At 33.9% G+C, this 22,910-nt stretch overlaps 1 protein-coding gene across 5 annotated transcripts in view; it reads right to left on the reverse strand.

The window, feature by feature from the left end:
* The window catches only part of MIPOL1 (mirror-image polydactyly 1), a 303,368-nt gene that overhangs the window by 10,755 nt on the left and 269,703 nt on the right, over positions 1–22,910 (reverse strand). Inside the window, exon 14 of one of the 5 annotated variants that reach the window (XM_057720560.1) lies at positions 8,544–8,678. The exons of the other annotated variants lie outside the window; for them this stretch is intronic. Coding sequence (XP_057576543.1) covers positions 8,675–8,678 — 4 coding nt within the window. The 3' untranslated portion in view covers positions 8,544–8,674. Of the gene's footprint in view, positions 1–8,543; positions 8,679–22,910 lie in introns of those variants that run through there. 5 annotated transcript variants of the gene reach the window in all.

Here is a 22,910-nt window from a genome sequence, read left to right on the forward strand (position 1 = left end):
TGTTTCTATTTCATTTATTTCTGCTCTGATCTTTATGATATCTCTCTGTCTACTCACTTTGGGTTTTGTTTGCTCTTCCTTCTCTAGTTTCTTTAGGTGTAAGGTTAAATTGTTTATTTGGGATGTTTCTTGTTTCTTGAGGTAGGATTGTATTGCTATAAACTTCCCTCTTAGAACTGCCTTTGCTGCATCCCATAGGTTTTGGATTGTTGTGTTTTCGTTGTCATTTGTCTCTAGGTATTTTTTGATTTCCTCTTTGATTTTTTCAGTGATCTCTTGGTTATTCAGCAGTGTATTGTTTAGCCTCCATGTGTTTGTGTTTTTTATAGTTTTTTTCCTGTAATTGATTTCTACTCTCATAGCATTGTGGTCAGAAAAGATGCTTGATACGATTTCAATTTTCTTGAATTTACCAAGGCTTGATTTATGACCCAAAATGTGATCTATCCTGGAGAATGTTCCATGTGCACTTGAGAAGAACATGTGATCTGCTGTGTTTGGATGTAATGTCCTCTAGATATCTATTAAACCAAGCTGACTTATTGTGTCATTTAAAGCTTGTGTTTTCTTATTAATTTTCTGTATGGATGATCTGTCCATTGGTGTAAGTGGGGTGTTAAAGTCCCCCACTATGATTGTGTTACTGTCAATTTCTTCTTTCATAGTTGTTAGCATTTGCCTTATGTATTGAGGTGCTCCTATATTAGGTGCATATATATTTACAATTGTTATCTCTTCTTCTTGGATTGATCCCTTGATCTTTATGTAGTGTCTTTTCTTGTCTCCTGTAACATTTTTTATTTTAAAGCCTATTTTATCTGATATAAGTATTGCTACTCCAGCTTTCTTTTGATTTCCATTTACATGGAATATCTTTTTCCATCCTCTCACTTTCAGTCTGTATGTGTCCCTAGGTCTGAAGTGAGTCTCTTGGAGACAGCATATATATGGGTCTTGTTTTTGTATCCATTCAGCCAGTCTGTGTCTTTTGGTTGGGGCATTTAGTCCATTTACATTCAAGGTAATTATCGATATGTATGTTCCCACTGCCATTTTCTTACTTGTTTTGTTGTTGTTTTTGTAGGTCCTTTTCTTCTCTTCTGTTTCCCGCTTAGAGAAGTTCCTTTAGCATTTGTTGTAGGGCTGGTTTGGTGGTGCTGAATTCTCTTAGCTGTTGCTTGTCTGTAAAGCTTTTGATTTCTCCATCAAATCTGAATGAGATCCTTGCTGGGTAGAGTATTCTTGGTTGTAGGTTCTTCCCTTTCATCACTTGAAATATATCATGCCACTCCCTTCTGGCTTGCAGAGTTTCTGCTGAGAAATCAGCTGTTAGCCTTACAGGAGTTCCCTTGTATGTTATTTGTCATTTTTCCCTTGTTGTTTTTAATAACTTTTCTCAGTCTTTAATTTTTGTCAATTTGACTAATATACATCTTGGCATGTTTCTCCTTGGGTTTATCCTGCCTGGGACTCTCTGAGCTTCCTGGACTTGGGTAGCTATTTCCTTTCCCATGTGAGGGAAGTTTTCAACTATAATCTCTTCCAATATTTTCTCAGGTCCTTTCTCTCTCTCTTCTCCTTCTGGGACCCCTATAATGCGAATGTTGGTGTGTTTAACATTGTCCCAGAGGTATCTTAGGCTGTCTTCAGTTCTTTTCATTCTTTTTTTTTATTCTCTTCCACATCAGTGATGATCACCATTCCATCTTCCAGCTCACTTATTCGCCCTTCTGCCTCAGCTAATCTGCTATTGGTTCCTTCTAGTGTATTTTTCATTTCACTTATTGTGTTGCATATCTCTGTTTTTTTGTTCTTTAATTCTTCTAGGTCCTTGGTAAACTTTTCTTGCAACTTTTCAATCTTTGCATCCAGTCTTTTTTCAAAGTCCTGGATCATCTTCACCATCATTATTCTGAATTCTTTTTCTGGAAAAGTGCCTATCTCCTCTTCATTTAGTTGTTTTTCTGGTGTTTTATCTTGTCCCTTCATCTGGTAGAAAGTCTTTTGCCTTTTCATTTTCTCTGTCTTTCTGTGGCTGTGGTTTTCAATTCCACAAGATGAAATACTGCTGATACTGCTTGATTCTGCTGTCTGCCCTCCTGTGGGGGAAGCTATCTAGGAGGCTCGTGGGTGTTCCTGATGGGAGGGACTGATGGTGGGTTGGGCTAGGTGGGTGGAGCTCAGTAAAACTTTAATATGATTTGGTGGGTGGAGCTCAGTGACACTTTAATCTGCTTGTCTGCCAATGGGTGGGTTTGTGTTCCCACCTCGGTGGTTGTTTGGCCTGAGGCTACCCAGCACTGGAGCTTACAGGCTCTTTGGTGGGGCTAATGGCGGACTCTCGGAGGGCTCATGCCAATGAACACTTCCCAGAACCCCTGCTGCCAGTGCCCCTGTCTCCTCGGTGAACCACAGCTGTCCCCCACCTCTGCAGGCAACCCTCTAACACCAGCAGATAGGTCTGGTTCCGTCTCCTATGGGGTCACTGCTCCTTCCCCGTGGGTCCTGGTAAGCACACTTTTTTGTGTGCCCTCCAAGAGTGGAGTCTCTGTTTCTCCCAGTCCTCTGGAGGTCCTGCAATCAAATCCTGCTGGCTTTCAACGTCTGATTCTCTGGGGATTCCTGCTCCCGTTGCTGGACCCCCAGGTTAGGAAGCCTGATGTGGGGCTCAGAACCCTCACTTTAGTGCAGTTAGTTGTAATTTCGGTGCTCTTGCAAGAGGGAGTGAGCGCACATCCTCCTACTCTGCCATCTTGATTCCAGTCCTTAATCATGTTAATTTGGGTTTGGTGCAGCTTGGCAGTTCTGCTGGCTTTGCCTGAAAGCACTCATGCAGCTGCAAGCAACTGGAGCAGGGTGTTCATATGTTTGACAGTTGGTGTTGACACCTGGCTAGGACTCTCTCTTCTTATGGATCTCATTCTCAAGTAGACTAGCCCAGACTTATTTACATGGTGAGCATGAGTTAGCAAGAGTGGAACATGGGCAATACTCTTGAGGCCTTGTTCAGAAGTTGTACATCACTTGATTTATTTTATTGGTCAATGGGAGTCACAGGTCACCCCAGATTCAAAGGGTGGAGAAATATAGTCTACCTTTTGACAGGAGCAGCCACAAGAAAACTGTGGCTATGTTGATCCTAAATGTTATGTAACTGAAAAAAAAAGGCCACCAAGTGTACCTACATTTTACTATAAAACAAAGCTTTAACCCAAATCTGTGAATCACTGATAGAGAAATTTCATGTATCAATTGATAGGTATTAAAAAAAGATCCATTTTGGAATTTGCATTATCTGTTAAATGACACCATGGATGTGACTATCATCTCTGTCAACATATAATAATGTCTCTACTTGTTGTCAACTGGGTATTTTTGGTTGGATCTACATTTATTTAAAAAAAAAAAATTTTGGTACAGGCAATTAATATTTAAGGCATCATTACTACCCATTTACTAATTAGTTTGCTGATTTCTACCATAATTTTCAATTTAATCAAATCTAATTCAATCCTTTCCCCAAAATCTTTCTGCTGTATGAAACATATTTTGTATTAGAATAAAGGATACAAGGAGAGACTCCTTGGTGGTGCAGTGGTTACGAATCCACCTGCCAATGTAGGGGACACGGGTTCGAGCCCTGGTCCGGAAAGATCCCACATGTCACGGAGCAACTAAGCCCGTGCGCCACAGTTGCTGAGCCTGTGCTCTAGAGCCTGTGAGCCACAGCTACTGAGCCCAAGTGACACAACTACTGAAGCCCACGCACCTAGAGCCTGTGCTTCACAACAAGAGAAGCCACCACAAGGAGAAGCCCGTGCACCGCAATGAAGAGTAGCCCCCGCTTGCCACAACTAGAGAAAACCTGCGTGCAGCAACAAAGACCCAATGCAGCCAAAAATAAATAAATAAATAAATACAAGGAAATAATCTGGATGGATTAATTTAGCACTTCAGATATGTTGTTATATCAAGTACTATCATTCATTCATTCAGAAATATTTCTTGAGTGTTCTGTGAATGACACCTTTTAAACAGTTGTGTTCTAAAAAGTTTTTAATGTGTCTACTGTAAATGTATGTTATATGAAGTCTTTTTTTAAATACAAAATCCTTTGTAAAGATGTGCCATAAAAGGAATTTTCAGCTATAGCAAGTTATGATATAGTTAGTGCAGCTTATACCTTTCACAAATAATCCTAAGGTTTTAAATACTGTGGACAAGAGGGTGCAGTCACAGGAAGATAATGAGAAACTGGGAATAACTTGTTCTCAGACATCACAATTTTGGGTCATTTAATTTACTATTCTTTGTTTAGCTTCACTTTTAGATTTATATTAACACTAAGTTGCTTCCCAGCTTGAAATTAAGCAATAAACCTGGATTTACCTTTGAGATTAAAGAGAACACAGAAAAAACTTAGCACATGAATATTCAACTGTGCTTAGATTAGATATATGACATTTCTTATTCAATGTCACTAATATCTAAGGCAGACAAGGCAATGAAAAGTTACCCATATTTTAAACATAGACTAACATTTGCTATGTTCTATGTAACCTTGAAAAATTAGTCTCACCAATCAATCATAATATTAATTAGTATCAATTTAGACAACAAGTAAACATAAAAGAAATAGAACAATCAAAATTCGTAAAACTTGGCATTCTTGACTTTTATTTTACCCCTGTTAAAAATTAGAACATGGAGAAGTAAAGCTGTATTTCCTTCTTTATAGGATCTCTAAAGTAATTCTACTTCAAGTTTTGGATTTTAAATTAATAACTTTGGTATAATTTTATCCAGTGCTTAATTAAGACTTTGTTAGTAAATCAGATGCCTAGATAGTCTGCTGGATTCCACTTGTCTATGGCAGTACTAGTGCAGTGGGTGATACTATTAGGAAAATACTTATAAAAGATAATGGAGTTATTTTGCTTAAGCCCCTAACTTCATATCATAAAGTGATTGAGATAATAGGATTAATTAAGGTCAAATGACAATTTTATTGGGCTCTTTAACTTTGTCTATCAGAAGCAATTTAAGCCATATGTAAGATTCCCAAGAAAACCCAACACCAGTAACAAGTTCATGAAGTTCCATGAGGGCAGAGGGACAATATGTATTCTTGTAACTCGCAGAACAGGCACTCAAAAATCAATAGGATATTGTTTATTTGCTTGTGAATAAATATTACACACACATGCACATGTCAAGGGTCTCTGCAGAAGCACACTAAATGAGAAAACAGTTATATGAAAAGAATAGATATCTCCCACTTTAAATGCAGGGAGTTTGGGGGCTTGATGGGAAAGACGTTAAATGAAATTTCATTCTTAGTGAGAACTAAGTTAAGGTTATCCTTTTTGTATCAGGAGGAATTTTGTCAATGTGATAGCACACAATTACTAATTCCGAAAACCAGCATCTCCAGCTCTTCTTCCTGATTTCATAACTTATCAGGAGAAAAAATGAAGCACACAAAGGAATAAAATTGCCATGGATGCACCTTCTCTGCATCTTAGGCATCTTCTATGGGAGAAGCATCTGAGTCAAAAACAAGCAGGCACATGACAATGTAGAAAAAACAAACTGAAAATAAGGTAAACCATTTTTAACTATTCCATTAAAAACTCTTGATTTCTAAGAACTGAAACAGTGGTATGTTAGTATTTTTAAAAAGGACACAGATTTGGGAAAGTTCCTCTTTTTCCTTTTTTTGAAAATTTATTTATTTATTTATTTATTTAGTTGTACTGGGTCTTAGCTGTGCCACTCAGGATCTTTAGTTTTGGCATGTGGGATCTAGTTCCTCGACCAGGGATCAAACCCGGGCCCCCTGCAGTGGGAGCACGGAGTCTTAGCCACTGGACCACCAGTGCCAAGTTCGTCTTTTTCTTATTCTGGTTTTTGTGTTTTGCCCCTGCTCTGCAGCTTCTAGGGTAGTCCTGCATAAATTGTAGCTTAAGGCACATGGAAGACCTTTATTTCTTTTAGACTGAAAGACTACTGATTATATCACTCTTCTATTTAAAATATCACAGTTTCACTATTTTTAGAGTGTCTTTTGTTAAAAATTAAGGGTGGTAAGTCATTTTCTTCTTAAATATTGTTTTAAGATCTGTTCAATTACATTCTCCTAAAAGTTTTTTTTTCCTGTGAAGAAACTGATCCTTGGTTTCAAGATAAGGATACTGTAAATAAAAGTTTGAAGCTAATCTCATTCACGATATCATTAGATGGCTAGGCAGTCACTGCTTCTGTCAGTTTAAAACTGTATATTATCGGACTTAGATACTTTACATGTAGTCAAATTTTTAATATGAACAAGAGAAATTAATCATTCTATAATATCAAAATTTAGCTAAGTAATATAATTATGAAAACACAGAAAAGTTTATGATGCATACTGGTCATAAAACATACATTATTTAATTAGAACTGCCATCAGAACAACATATTAAAGGAAAATGTTTATAACGGTCTGTACTACATATGTAAAGAATGAAAGAGGTTTACATTTTCATCTATCTCAAAAGAGCATCTATTCCAAACATACAGACATTTTTTTGGTAATTTATTGATAAGGAATTCTGGATGCCTTCAAAGAGAATATTTCTAAAGTTTCAATTCTTCCTGATTTCTGATCTTTATATGCCACTTGTAAATGTAATTTCCATTCTTTAATATCCATTCACTTCACAGTTAATACTTTTTAAGCACCACAAAAGACTTGAAATTAAATCACACGTATCTTTCTTTTATGAGTTAAAGTGTTAGTATTAAGGATGAATGGGGCTTTATTCTCAGTATCTTGATTATTCACTGGTGGTAAGTTATTGACACAGGGACACATCCACTCTGAGCTGACAGGACACTAGTAAATTGCAACAGGGACTGAGTAACAAAGATCTGAAATGTGAATTGTACTTATGTTCAAATTTACTTACAATGAGTAATTTATTCACTGAGATGGATTTTTTATGATTTCCTTCAGCCTTACAGTATTTGTAGTGTTAACGATACATACAGATTTTTATATTCTAGAAACTACCTTAAATTTGGCACAAATAATAAATAAGGCCTCATATATGTATAATGATTATGATTTACAGAGTGTTAGGGGGAAATTTGTAAGGCCAATAAAAATATTCCCTTATCTTAATTGGTAGAGCTATTCCCATCTGGATGTGAAGAGCTGATCCTGAAACCCGCCTTCTGATAAAATTGATAAAATCCTAAAGGTTTTTCTACTATTCTATAAGGTATCATACATGAAAATTATAATTTGTTATTTTTCCTTAGACTAGTTTTCGGTAATACGATAGTGTTTATATTTTCTGGTATGTGTTCTGTTACTTCAATTTGGTAGAACAACTTCTTTAGAGTAAATAATCTAGGTGGTATTAATGAATAATTGCTATAAATCTTTGCTAGCAGCCTGTCATCATCAGGTGCTTTTTAAACAAAATAATTATAAAAATTCCTCTACATGCTGCTTTCTGCTGCATATATCTGGACTTCTAAATATTCACCCACCAGCTTGGTTTAGACAATTCTTCCCAATGATATCTCCTCAGGAGCTGATCTGCTGTTTGCCCAGCAGAGGAGTTACATATTGCCTTCTGAAGAATGACACCTCAAACCACAGCCTCAACATCTGGCCTATCTTTGAATGGCTTCAGATACAGCTCTTAAGAATAGTCTTTATTATCCAGAATAACTTTGGACACTCTGACTTTTAGCACTAAACTCCACAGAAAGAGTTTAATTATGTGGGAAAAAGGGTTATATAATCTAAACTGCTATCATTCTGAAGACACTCTCATGGGTATTTCTATTACTCCCAGAGAAGATTCCTTAGAAGCCCTTCCCTTCTTTCACGCTTCAGTTTCTGGAAGCCAATTTTGATGAGTTTTATATCTGCCATCTGACAGTACTGTTCTCAAACTCAAGTTAATATTTTTTCTCATAAGTTTATAAGTTACGGTGGTTACACAAAAAGAAAATGAAATTAGTTCTTAGCACTGAACTAAAGACATTCTTTTAATGGCACTGTGTTGTTCCTATCTCTCAGGCAGAAAATCTTAAAAATACTGACTACTTCTTTCCCCTTCACATCTCCTTAGTCACCAAATTATATTGGTTTTCTCTATAGTGTTTCTGCTATGAATTCCCTTCCTCCCATTCTCACTGCTACCAGCCTACACCAGCACACCAGTTCTCTATATTATTAAACTGTGCTGTTATGATTGCTTCTTAGCTAGTACTCATCTCTAACACCAACCTGCTTCAATTAAGCTTCCACAATACTAAGTGGGACTGATGTTCCTAAAATGCTATTTCCATCATGTAAACTTTGCTACTTTCACAACTCTACAATGGCTTCTTATTTCCTATCGCAGGAAATCTAAATGGCTTTGCATACCTTTGAAGGCTCTCAGTGATTCAGCCTAGCCTCGCCTGTCTGATGTCATCCCACAGGCACCTCTGTTCCTGCCAGGCTGACCTTTGTACTGTCTCCTCTCATATATTATACTCACACTTGTACCTCTGCTTCGTTTATGCTCTTTCTCTTCTGGTTTACCCTTTCTTCTTTCCTCTCTGCTTATTTGGATCTCACCCACTCTTTAGGGCCAAGGTCAATTTCCTTGAGGCCTTCCTTTTCTCTGCATTACCTGCACTGAACAATTAACAAGTTATTCAGTACCATTCTATGAAATAAGTAAAAAGGGCAATACACATATAAATATGTTACTAGCATTATATACAGATGCAAGATGGCAGATACTCTAATCCCACTTCTAGGGATCTGTGTCCTCTCCAAACATTTAGCTACAAGTATGCTCACTGCAGCAGTATTTGGAAACAACTAAATACCAATGCTCTAGATGTCTTGTGAACAAAGGCTGTATAGCAGACTTTTCACTTATTTCACCAAATTTGAGTGCTAAATACATAAAAATTTTTTCGTGAGGTATCTTTCTCTGTATCTTGTTATAACAGTAACACAGATCAAAATAAAATCCAAATTCACTGATTCCTCCCCACTACTGGTCCATATTTCTCACTAAAATCCCATACCCTTCCAAGAAGGGATAAAATATTTTAAATTCCATATAATAGTCAGACCAACAACAAACTCAAGAAACTTTTGCATTAATGCCTACAATGAAATGGCAAGGAGAGAAGGTATTGCCAGCTGTAAAGGAACAAGTTGAAAGAATTAATCTTACTCATATTTGTGACCTTTTTGCCAAAAAGTTTCCACAGGCAGCGTGATTCTAATGCTATGTACATACACTCAACGACTTAAATCACTCATATGAACCTGTCAAAAGTGCTGGTCCACTATTTTGACAAGCTTACTGAGAACAAAGGATAACTTACTATCCTCAAAGCAAGCTATTAATTCCTGTCTAAACTTTCTCTTTCAATCTGAACTACTGTAGGATGCTGCTTTGATGGGAAGCACACTCTGCCTTTTTCAGCTTCACATCATTCCGCTCTATTACGTGCTAGTGTCTTTGAAGGCTGTAAAAAAGCCATATTAACAAAGTAGAGACGGTTTGAATAAAAAGATTCTCAGTACTTGTACCATGAGAAGTACATCTAAAGTTCTATATGTAGTGATAGCTAGAACTTATATAGTGATATAGCTTTTTAACAATTTAGGCCATTATTATAATAGAAAGTATTTATGATAATGTGTTTTATAATTAGAAGGCAAGATGAAGTATTACCCACCTACTGTTAAAAAGCCCAGCACCATATTTCTCTTTTCTATGTGGTTAAAGAGATTTAAAATCTGCTGTTCTTCAAAGGTATCTCTACAAATGGCCTAACTGTATTCCTAATTAATATAAACCTTTTCTGACAATTCTAAATACTTTTTAACTCAACGATTCCACTTCTAGGAATCTGTGTTCCCTACAATAATTGCAGATATGTGCAAATATTTAGCTGCAAGTATGTTCACTGCAGCAGTACTTTAAAACAACTAGGAACAACAAATGAATTGGTTAAATAAATTATGGTACATCATACAATAGATTTAAAGCCATTTATTCAGTAAAACATTATATATAATGATATAGAAAGTCATTCATAATATATCAAGTGAATCATGTCATAAAACTGTATGTACTATATGAAAACATTTTTTAAAATGTCAAGTTGCTTAGCAATATTTTAAAAATTTTCTAAAATTAGTGTATATTGCTTTAGTAATTTGCATACATATGTTGTGGTTAAAAAGCACTTTAAAAATGTTTGGCCTATCAAAACAATATTACTTAGTATTTGTCTTTATGAACACATGTACTTAACTACTAAAGCGAACAAGAGGTCATTTCAGAAAAAAAAAGCAACCTCCTTCTATTTCCATTCTCACTTATTTTTTGTTGAACTCTCCACATGTTTGGGGAATCCAATAAGGCTGACAGAGAGCATGAGGCTTAAAAGTTACCTGTGGCTAAAAAAGTAATTTTATTCAGTATGTATATTTTGCAGGTTTAAAATTTTACTTCTTACTAGCTAGAAATTTCCCAGAAAAATAAATGAAGGGGACATAAGATACACAAAGATGGGGAACTATTTATTTCACTGTTTTTTAATATCATAAATCAAGACCATATGATTTTGCCAATTAAGTTTTTACAATATTTAAAAACATTATTTGAACTGAAAGAGATTTCTTACATAGTGAAGGCTACCTCAGGTACTTTCCTTTCATCTCCCACACCCAGATGAGGCCAATCTAGCAACTAAGAGCTCAAACCTCTCACTGTGTTTTGATCCTGTTTGTTTTATCCTTGCAGGATATTTGCTTTGGAAGAGGAGATTTATAGCTGAAGAACTATGACTAAATAGCTTATTTGCTAAGATAACCAACCTGCATTAGCATTAAGGTAAAAAACTATTACCTACTGGACTACTAATTAATAAAAACAACCCCTTCTTCAAAAGGAAAAGTACACAAAGATCAAGTTTATAAATAGTTCTAATGTTTTTTCTAGACAGATAATCATAAGTAACAATTAAAAAGAAAAACAAACCTCAAATAAGCAACTTAACAAATAAACCTGATGCTGTAAAAGAAAAAAAAGTCTGTGTTGAAAAAAAAAAGTCTTAAACAGAGAAATGCTCATTGCACATATAATAAAAAGCTAATTTATTTACTATCCAAAGAGTTCTTACAAATCAACAAAAACTGATTAACAGTCCAATACAAAAATGGGAAAAGGTAATGAACAGGCAGTTCACATAAAAGAAAAATACACTGCAATAAATTTTAAAAATTGCTAAACTTTATTCATAATTAAGGGAATATTAAAATGAGATAATTTTTCATCTTTCGGATTGGAAGGTTAAAAACTTTGATAATACCAAATAGTGGTGAAGCTTAGGGAATAAGCATTCTCATTGATTATTAGCTGTTGATATAACTCTCTAACAGAACAAAATTTGGCAATTCTTAGAATTAAAAAGACATACTTTTTTAACTTTAGATTTTTCATTTCTAGAGATTTATCCTATAGAGCTAGTGAAAGGACCTTACAAAAATATGCTTAAGGAAAGCTGTTTACTTGTAGCATAGTTTGTAGCAGAAAATTAAAAAAACCCAAATAAGCAAACCCAAATTCTTTTCTCACAGAACCTGCATTCTAGCCTACAAAAGACATATGTATATGGCAATTTTTTTTTTAAGATTCAAAGTATTATTTCACAATGTTTTGTATTGGCTGGGAATTAGCAATTAATGCTTATATTTTTGAAAATCTGTAAGGGAAGTTGATAATATTTTAGAGACTGAAATTTCAAAGTTAATTTTTTAGCACTATTAGGATATACACATTTGCCTTTATCTTTCTTGGATGCATGAGTATACATTCTTATTCATGGGTAGGCAAAATATTTTGCTTAAAGCAGGAATCATATTAACAGAACTTGGAGGAGAGGTTTTTTAGGGAGAAGGTCAAAAACTTAAATATGGGCTCCAATGAGAACTTGACGCTCTAAAATAATTTGAATTGTTTCTAGTTTCTCCTCTCTTTTAGTGGCCCATCCCTCAAAAGCTAGCTGTAGCCTGTAATAAAAGGACATCTTTTCCAGAGAAAACCACAGATCCTTCTTTCAAAAAAATCGTTTAGGTGTGGCATTTGACTTTTTCTTTTTACTTAACCCAACTAATAGGTGGTTATGCACCTCAGTAAACATAAAACATACAACTTAATTGACTTGTGAGATTCCAGAAAAAAAAATCAACAACAATGGAATAAAGTTTTGGGAAAATGTTGAAATAAAAAAAAAGCTTCCACTTGTGACAAATCCCTCTCAATAAATTCAGCCTAGTCCATTAAGTTACTACATCATCTGATATTATAAAGCAGCATATATACAACTACCCTGATCAGAGGCCTGACACAAATATTAGCTTGGAGAAGCTAACATTTAATAAAGTTATTAAAATTTCTATTTAAAAATATTTACCACTCTTTTGTGATTCTTATATCCCTAAAACTTAAACAACATTTGCTATTCCATAATCTCTTAGAAATACTAGTGGTAAAGAAGCAATTAGGAATATCTACTTTTTACCACTGATCCTGTCAATCTTTGAGAGATAGTCAATACACCATCACAGAGGAATGAGTGAGATCTTTCCTTTAAATTTCAATGACTGATATTATAGGCACAAAAACAATGCAGAGTCTTCACTGGGTATCCTTTTGTTAATTTATCAGTTTCCAATTATCTTTTTATGGAAAAGGAGGCTCTATTCATAATCCTTTAACGTACAATTTCAAAACTGGAAAAGCTCTGAAAAACCGACAGTATTTTTATAAGTTTGTTGCAAACTCACGTAACAGCAAAACCTGATCTAGGGTGATAATTCACATATTTCACTGCAGAAATATTCATGTTTGACTATATGGCACTTCTCTACAACAACTGAAGATGTTAACTAAAAGAGAATATACATCATATTACCTTTAAAAAATTTGAAAAATTCTAAATTCCGAAACACTTATAGACCCTAGGGCTTTCAATGAAGGGTGTGGATCTGACGAGATTCTGTGTTGTTATTTCTTTAGTAGGTGAATATTGTACACATGCTATATAGCATATTTCATATTTTAAAATCAAAATTTGGGAGGGCCTGAATCTTAGACCCTTTTTCTACAGCATGCTGTATAACACGTGACCAAGAATACTAGCAACATAACCCACAAAATTAATGAAACATATATGCTTTTCACAGCTATGAAATCTCCCTTGACTGATCTAAGTCTGATACAGGTATCCTCTTTAAGTGTTCCTGTAGTACCACACACTTCCTCTTTATAATTGCTGCTAGCATGTCAATATCCTTTGCTAGATTGTAAGCTCAGTGATGGCAAATGCTGCTGTCTTTAATTTTATCTATCAGTGATCCTCAGTGTCTACTTCAATGCTTGGTGAATAATACATACTGGATTAAAATAATAATTGAATTGAAAAGCAGAAGAAATAAGTTTCAAAGAATTTCCTAAGTACCTTCACATAGTTCAAGGTACTTGGAAACAGGCAGGCACTACTCTCACTCAACTTTTATCTTATCATTATTTAAAGCTCTTTTTCATCTTATTTTACCAAAATATTTTAACAGCTGTCCATTCACTGACATTTCTATTGTAACAATAATTATGTTTATTACTATTTCAACTTATTTTTTGGTAGTCTTTCATGTTAATTATTACAATTACTTGTCCTTTATAAGCTTCAGTGTTTAAATACTTATATTTGAAAAATTTTTGCTGAATTTCCATTGCTACTGATTTTTTTAAAAAAACTGCATATAATCATTAATAGCATTAATATCAATAATGAACAGATCTGAAGTACCAATAACACTGCTACACTTCAGCATGGATTCAAATGATGCAGACTGGTTTTCTACATTCACCACAGCTGAGCACTTCTCCACCCTCATTATTTTATTTTTCTTATTTTTACTAGTAGGACTGGCTTAAATCTTGACTCAGATTCTCTGCATTCATTTTTATTTGAAAAAGGCAAAAATCTAACTCCTCCTTCCTTATTTCTTACCCTAGCTAGTGGCACTTTGAATTTTAAAATTCAAATTTATAAGCAGGGACTGAGAGTATCAGAGACAGATTTCTGCTAACCACCCTGTTCATGATTTATTAGTTTCTGAATACGCATGATTCCTGGTATCAATACTTAATTTTGGCTCAGGCTTTGGTTTCATTAGAAGTTTTGACCTTGCTGTGACCTTTGGTTTCTTTAGATAGGATCTTGTAGATTTTCAGAGGATTGCGATGTTTTCCTAAGGTCAGATTGTGGTTGTGCATTTTACAACTATCACTGCTCGTGAAGCAATATGATCAAATGAATGTCTTACAGATCACCAATTTTTAGCCACCTAAGGCCCGATAAAAGTAACTTAACCTTCTGAAAACTTTGTGAGAGGCAGCTTCTGACATAGCTGCCAATGATGTCTGCCTTCCGGCATTCACACCATTGGGTAATCCCTTCCTCATTGGACCCAAGGACCTGCTTTTAATGAACAGAACATGGCAAAAGTGATGGAATGTCACTTTTGTGATTAGGCAACAAAAGGCTGTGACTTCCATTCTGCTATCTTTCTCTCTCTCTTTTCCTCTTGCTTGGTCATTCCAGTGAAGCCACCTGCCATGTTATGAGATGCTACATGGAGAGACGCACATAGCAAGGAACCAAAGAAGAACAGAGGCTTTGAGTGTGGGAAGAACTGAGTAGCTTTGCTCTAATAGCTCGTGAGAACTGAATCCTGACAACCATGTGAGTCATCTAGAAAGTAGATCCTTCCCACTCAGGCTTTGAGATTACTGTAGCCTTGTGAGATGCCTGGAGCCAGAGGACCCAGCTAAGCTGTACTGAGATCCCTTAACCAAAGAAACTGTGAAATAATAATAGTTTTAAGCTATGAAGTTTTCGAGTAATTTGTTACAGAGCAGAAGATAACTAGGCTAATATAAACCTCAAGAGCATATTTTTTTTTCTTCCTGAAACAAAATATAACATAGTTATGGTTTCAAATTATACACTTAGCTGGTTAATATGTATTCATTATATCTTTCAATATATATTCATCATACCTTTTGTATCATGCATTCATTATATCTTTTAATACGATACAAGTTCATTATTAGTAGGAAATATATATAGCAAGGAAGAGTTCTGGCACAAAATATTGACACATATGTATGAATGACATAGTTTTAAAACCCAAACTGATTCTTGGCAAGATGGTTCAACGAAAACTTTTGGATAAAAATGATCTATTCTACTGGATGGAAAAATATACTAACTAAACAGTGTTCTCAGGTTAATGCCTCGTATTGTAGACATTGATCACATCACAGGATGCTATCTGGCCTCTGCACATAGCCTAATGGTAAGGTTATCATGCAAGAGAACTGCAGGTTATCCTCTTTTCATCAGAATTTTAAACTCTAAATATAAGTGATCGCTTTAAATATGTGACATAAATCTCAAATATTTTCTTAAATGAATCTGTTAACAATTCTGAAGGATTATTTGTTATAAACGTAAGCCTCTTCCTTGAGAAACTGAGATTCCAAGAAGGATAGCTATTTGGATGCCTCGGGTTACTACTCAAAGTAAACTCGTTAAAAATGTCCTTCCATTTCAACTCTGTTCTTCCTGTAGTTTTCTCAATCTCAATAAATGGTATTTCCATCTATCAGGTTGCTCAAGACAAAATTTTGGGAGTTCTCCTTAACACCCTGCATCCTATCCAGGAAGTTTACTGTTTGGATGCCATCTATGTACATCTCAAGTCCCACTCTTTTCCATCTCCAGTGATACTCCTCTGGTCCAAGTCATCACAATTTCTCACGTCTGCTATTCCTTCCTAGTGAGTCTCTCCACTTCTACTCTTGTCTCATTCCAACTTATCCTCCACAGAGCATTCAGGATTAATCTTTTAAAAATGCAAATCAGAACATGTACCCTCATTAAAATCTATCAATGATTTTCACTGCTTAAGCTAAGAAAAGAAAACTAACAGACAAAAACCTTGACAAGGGTTACAAGGTTCTTCAAGATCTGACTCTGCACACTACTCAATCTTCCTTTTTGTGTTCCAAGCTGCCCTCTGGCCACAGAGATCTTCCTTTAGTTTCTCCCATGTGCCAAGTTCTTTGCTTTGGCTTCCACATGGAAGGTTTTTTTTCCCCTGGCTAATTCCTATTTACACTTCTGGCCTGGCTTAGTAAAAACCTCATCCCTTTAACTCAAATCTGATTTAGATATGTTATATTCTCTTACAGTTTGTAGAGAATTTTCCCTCATCACATTAAGCACAGATTGTAGTTACATACTTATTTGTATGAACATTTAATACGTATCTCTCCTGAAAGAAGGTTTGCTTCATGAAATCAAGGTACAGTTTGATTCTGTTCACCCATGCCTAACAGTACATGCTTTAAAAATATGTGTTGAATAGACATGAATACACTTGGTCTAGATCCTGCTTATTATAATCAGTAAGATATTTAAATTATGGGCTTTCATCCATTAAGGAACTTTCTCTTTCATCTATTTTAGTTCATCTATTTCATTTAGAATGAAATACATTCATTTCTGAGATTTGAAAAAATTCTAAATATTTATATTGACACGGCTATTCACTTCCTCAATCAACCCAATTGTAATGATTTATACTTACTTTTTCATTTTATAACTAATTAAGACATCTACATCAACCAATTATAAATACAAACAACTACTTTCTAGTTGTCAAAAGGCTATTTTTGAAAGTGACAAAAGCTATCAGGAAGAGTATCAAAGCTATGCCTTATCGCGAAAGCACAATTTCATTAAAGAATTAGGCAACCAGATGGGTTAGCTATTTAAGACTTGGCAAAATTTTAACAAGTAATGAAATATTACATTAAGTAGGAACTATTTTAAAATGAGGAAGACAACATGATTGTAAAGGAGATTCTTTGATACATTCACTTTATTCCCTTCTAAACACATTTACTTAATCAAAGTAGAGTTTATTGTGTTAAATTGTTACCTAAATGTATTTAAAAGTTTTTAATGCATTTTTGCTATTATAATATGATATAGAAAATGTATGAAACTAATATAAAATTCAATGACTAAAGATAAAAATTTTATTAGCGGGTCCCAGTTTCACTCCCTAAGCAAGAAATATGGTTCATTAATTTACTCATAGATACCACTAAAATGTAGCTCTGCAGAATAATTACTTAAAATGTATTCCCATGATATAAACATTTTTACTGTTTTACTATTCACTGGATCTATTATTCAAAAAGCTATGAACAGTACTACAACCAATTTATACCACACAATAAATGATGTATACTGTTAAAGTCAAATGTTCTTGGAGTCAATATAATCAAAACATACTCTTTTCTTTGACTCATGCATTCACTTATAGTTTGCTTATAATTGCTTCATAGGGATAGGAATTTGTACACTATAAGATTTTATTGATTTATTAGTTATAGAATGTACTAAGCATGCTCAGTAGACTGAAAAAGCTAGCTCTGGGGCTAGTATTATATAATAGCAAGTTGCAGAATACTTTAGAGCAAAATCAGAGTGTTGGCATAAAAGATAAAAATACAAACTGGACCAGTAAAGGCTAATATTTAGTAAGTCCACTAACAAAGAAATCAGGTCTTAGAGTTCTACCCTTTGCTCATAATGAAAGGAATATTTATTAAGCATCTTAAAGTGTACAGTCAATTATTCTATAATAAACTATTAAATTTCCTTTTTTTAAAAATGTTTTTTAATTTGAAGATATGTAAAGAAATCATTAATATTTATTTAATATGCTGTAACATATACGTTTTCCAGCAAATGATTCCTTTCTTTCAATAACTTATATCCTAATTTAACTAATTCAGGTAATTTATTCAACCATAATATGTATTTGGGGGGGGTTGCTCGATTTATGATGAAAATATTTTAAAATATGCTTTTGAAGAAATACATTTTTTTAAACAATATAAAAGTGTGTTTAAACTGACAAAAGAGTAAAGTGGGTGTGTACAACTTGTAATGAAACTCTCTAAAGGATCATTTTTTTTGAATTTTGCAATTTAAAAATTCACAGATAATGTAGCTGAAGGTGGTAATGTTGCTAACGAGTAGTGTTCTGAGTTCTATTTTCGAAGCCAAAGCAAAAATTATTATTAAACATCTTTGCCTTTAATTAAATTACTTTATTTAGCCTTTTAAAATGGACTAGTTTGAGGACTTCTGAGCGCATATGAATGAGCAAAGTGAAGGTTCAACAAAGATCAGCATAGCATGTTCATGACTTAGTCCCTCAGCTGATTTATCATTCAGCTGAACATCTTTTTTTTTCTTTTTAGTTGTAAATTGTTTAATTTCTACCTCTAATGGACCACTGAAATACTTAGAGGAAGCAGACAGTATACTGAATTTAAAATACAAAAGAGGAGCATCAAAATAAATCCATAAATTCACCTCAAGATTCTATTCACCAGATCTCTATGTGGTGTTCATTTGATCAGACTACTCGCGTTACTCATTTAGCAGCTGTTACTTAAAAAACAAAGTTAGAGAGAGAAAACACTGGAATAATAATAATATTTAATTTAGTTTTACATACATTGGAGTAAGGACTAAAAACATCTTCATAATGTGGTATTTGTGGAAATATTCTAGCAAATGCAAGCTGAAAAGCCACGACTGTTTCATTTTAAAAGTAAAATGTTAAGAATTTCAAATATCATCTCACAGTTATTTAATGCCATAATACATTACTAAATTTTAATCTATTAATACTTCCTTATATGTATTTCAAACACCATATGATGTTACATATGAATACTAAAGACTGTACTTAAAATAAAACTTATAAAATAATCAATGCAAATTAACTTCATCTTACACCAATGCAAGAAGGATACTTAAAACTCTGCCTAGAGAATATATATTACTATTAAAGGGAATTAAAAGTCAAGAAAGGTTAGGAAACGTTGCTATCACATTGCTGAGGTTTTTGATCATTTTAAACCCAGAAAAGTTTCAATTAATGATGGAGGAAGTAAGTCACTGATTTTTATACTGCCAAGTGAAATGCAGCAAGCTGGAATAGCTGGTTAGTTTTATTAAGGTATCTTATTAAGATGGCTTATTAAGCTACTCACTATTGTTTTCATAGGGCTTTAGGCTGATACTAAACTTTAAAATGTAGGATTCCTTCCTTCCTAACTTTCATAAAAGTCATATATAATTAGCACTGAATGAAATTTTCTAATGTCAACATTTCAAATTTTGATTAACAGGGAATACAAATCAACCTTATTCAAGTTTAATTCAAAAGACTGGCAACATCCTTTGGGAGACTGGTAGAGATAATATCTCAATGCACCTTAAAACTTCAGACTAAGCCAGGGGTCTACAAAGTAAAAGCAATATTCAACTTACTAAGCTGGAATCATCACAGTGATTTTCTCTATCTGATTTATCTTTGATTCATAAAAACCATATATTGTCAAATTGAAATCAACACTTAGGGTCTAGAATACATCACGACCCTACTGTAGATAGATATACTAACTCATCTACCCAGATGACTGAAATAAAGACAAAGCAACAATTGACAAAAGTGGTGCAGGCAATGAGCATAAAGTAAGAAACAGAAATTCAGACAGTGGTAGGTTTTTCTGGACAGTATATAATTAAAAACCTGGTCAATTTCCATAAGGTGGGAAGAACTACAGTTGTTCAGGTCCATTATATGACTATCATTTATGAATGTGAAACACCGTTCAGTAGAAATCATACACACTAGGGTAGCTTAGTAAGTTGCTCTTATTTTTGAATGAGGGTAAAGTAGAAGTGCCCTCCTAGAGTGTCTTTTTCATATTCTACAGAGTATTTAGGGCTACATTTAGGGTGAGGTGAATGGGGCACTCAATTCACATGAACAATTTAAAGAAGTGTAAAAAATCTCATTATCAGGATAAATAATATTTTAATGCAATATTTCAAAAAATCAAAATTAACAAAAAAACTCCATGATAAATAAAATATCAAAATTTAAATAAAGGATCAGTACCTAGTCTAAGACTGATAAAATCTCAAAGGCAAAACTTCTTTACATTACAGTGAGTTTCTTTAAAAGATGAATTTTGATAAAAGGTTGGATGGTTTAGGTCTATCTTCTATCATTTACATAAGCACAGAATATTTGAGTAAGAAAAATTTCTAAAGTAAATTTTAATAATAAATCCCTAAATATTGTTTGAAGGCACTTGACATCTTAAATCCCCATGTCTAAGCCCTCTCTGATTTTTAAGCTCTAAACTCTTTGGTATATGCTAAGGAAGTTTCCCCAAACTAGACTGACTGACTCTAGTGCCAAAGTAGCTTCTTTTAACTCATTACATGGCTGATGAATGGTCTCTGCTTGAATTAATTACAGTGGGGGTTACAAGGTGTTGATTTTCTAATTCTATTATTTTATCTATATTTGTTAACTGCCATTCTCCTTTACAAGAGGGATTCTTCTTTTCCATCTTCCATCTTTTTTTTTTTAAAGTATCTTTATCAACCCTAGATGTAACAATTAAGGATTCTATAATCAAATACAGTTTTTCTTTTGATGCATACACTATCCCAAATTTGATCTATGCGAACTTTGTCAAGCTGCTCCTGTGCCCTTTCTATATGACTCTATTAGCCTCTGAGTACCTTCTTGCTTTCTGGCACAAAATGATAATCTAGACTCACTGTACTTTCCATGCTCCAGACCTAGGTGCTTTGATACTCTTTAATAGGAAATGTATTCAGAAACTAAAATCTGGATGTTAGGTTTGTCCCTTGCTTCTAAGCCCTTTTCAATGAATAGAGCTAAGGAAATACATACATTTTTTAAAATCATGAATTCATATTGATAGTTTCAATTCAAGTTGAATATTATAGTTTCTTTTTCCTAATACTATCTATTTTACAGTGAAAATCTTGGCTCCTAATATTTATTTACATATTTCCTCAATCCAATGATACATAGAAAATATTTTCAAAATTTTAGTAACCAGTAGTACAACTAAGTATGAATATACTGAGCAAAGTTTAAGATTACTTTGCATTTCTTTTTGTCCCTAGAATATATGCCACTAAAGTTCTATTCCAAGTATGAAATATTTTGGTCTAAATTTTTAATTAGATTGATTCATCCTTGAGAATGGCAACATATATCTGTCCTATCAAATGAGCTTCAAGAAAATATTAAAGGGTGACATTAACAAATGTTATAAATTGAGAATCCTCAAACAAACGCAGTAAAATCAATGAGTGTAAATATAAACTCTGATTTTGGTCTCTTCTTCATAATGTAAACTGTTTTCCATAAAACACAATCCGTATGTTTGTCATTTATTTCTGAAGATAAATGTCATTTATTTCTGAAGTTGAAAAATAACAAAAAGACTTTAGACCCACATTATAAAAGGTACTCTTTTTATCCTTTTCTGAGACACTGACATGTATACTCATTTACAAATGAACACCACATCTTTATGTTATTAAATCTCTGTTTTGATCTATTAGTATTCACCAAAGTGCCATTTTATAAAACCTCACACTGAACAGACAAGGCTGGAGGTGACCATCTGCAGCTTTAGAGTCTGCGTTTGAACTGATGAAAAGAGCTTTGTGTTTTCAATGCCAAGTTTGATTCTTCCAGTCATTAGGCATTCCCCTCAGATCTCATCAATGAAGCCGTACTCTCTTACACCCATGTGTTAAATTCTCTTCTCCTCATGGTTTCCTTTGCCAGCTCTACTCAAGAATGACTACTGGGGCCTTAGCCACATTCTTCTCACAGCTGTGTTAAAAAGAGCATCAGAAAGTCTTCTTAAAACCCATATGTGTATCTGGTCAGTTCTCTGTCTTAGGGTCACCTCACATTGTGGTGTGATTATACAGAGATTCATTCTTGTTCTTGAACTGTGCTACTCCCATCATTCTGGGAAAGATTAGGCCCTTCAGTCAGTAGTAGAGAACTTCTTGGAAGACTGATGTGAAATACACATAGCTCAGAAGGTAGATTACTTTAAATTAAGGAAGAAGATGTTTTAAGATTTTAAATATGTTTATATATTATTTTTACCATTATGTGGCTTGTCAAATGGTAACATAAAGAGAAAGGACATAACCTTTTATTACGCTTTTAGGATACTGGTGTATGTGAAGGAAAAAGTCAAATGATGATGTTCCACGAACTACTGGTTTGAATGTTATAGATGCCAAAGTAATTAAAAAAATTAAGATTAGTTTAGTAAGTTCCAAAACACTATTTACTATTTTTAGTTTTCACTTTTAGTCTTTCTGTAGAAACACATGATGAAGTAATCTATAGTAGCACAACTATTCTTTATATTTAGGTTAAGAGCTGAAGAAAAAAACTTTCTGTCAAGTTGTTCAGGAATATATATAACAATATAAGAAAGAAAGAAGATGGATTTCAGCTGCTGTTATATATCATATTGCCATAGAATGATTTTTTTCTTTTTAAATGTAAATGATCAAGAATGAAGTTTATGTGTGGACAGTGTTTATGATTTCACTATCAGACAGAGTTACCCTGAAATAAACAAAAGATTTTTTCATTCTATATTTATAGAGGGCCAAATGTGCATTTGGGAAAAAGCCCTTAGTGGGGGGTATAGTCACACGAAATAATGGGGAGAAATAATCAAACATGGAATCTTAGAATCCAAGTAAAATTTATTTTTCTACTTGCTCTTGGGTTCAATTTAGATTTTTTAATGATATTTTGGGAATAAAACCTATACCTATACCTAGTAAGGAAGTGTACATCA

Source organism: Hippopotamus amphibius, chromosome 2, assembly GCF_030028045.1.
Source record: "Hippopotamus amphibius kiboko isolate mHipAmp2 chromosome 2, mHipAmp2.hap2, whole genome shotgun sequence".
NCBI classification, from domain to species: Eukaryota; Metazoa; Chordata; class Mammalia; order Artiodactyla; family Hippopotamidae; genus Hippopotamus; species Hippopotamus amphibius.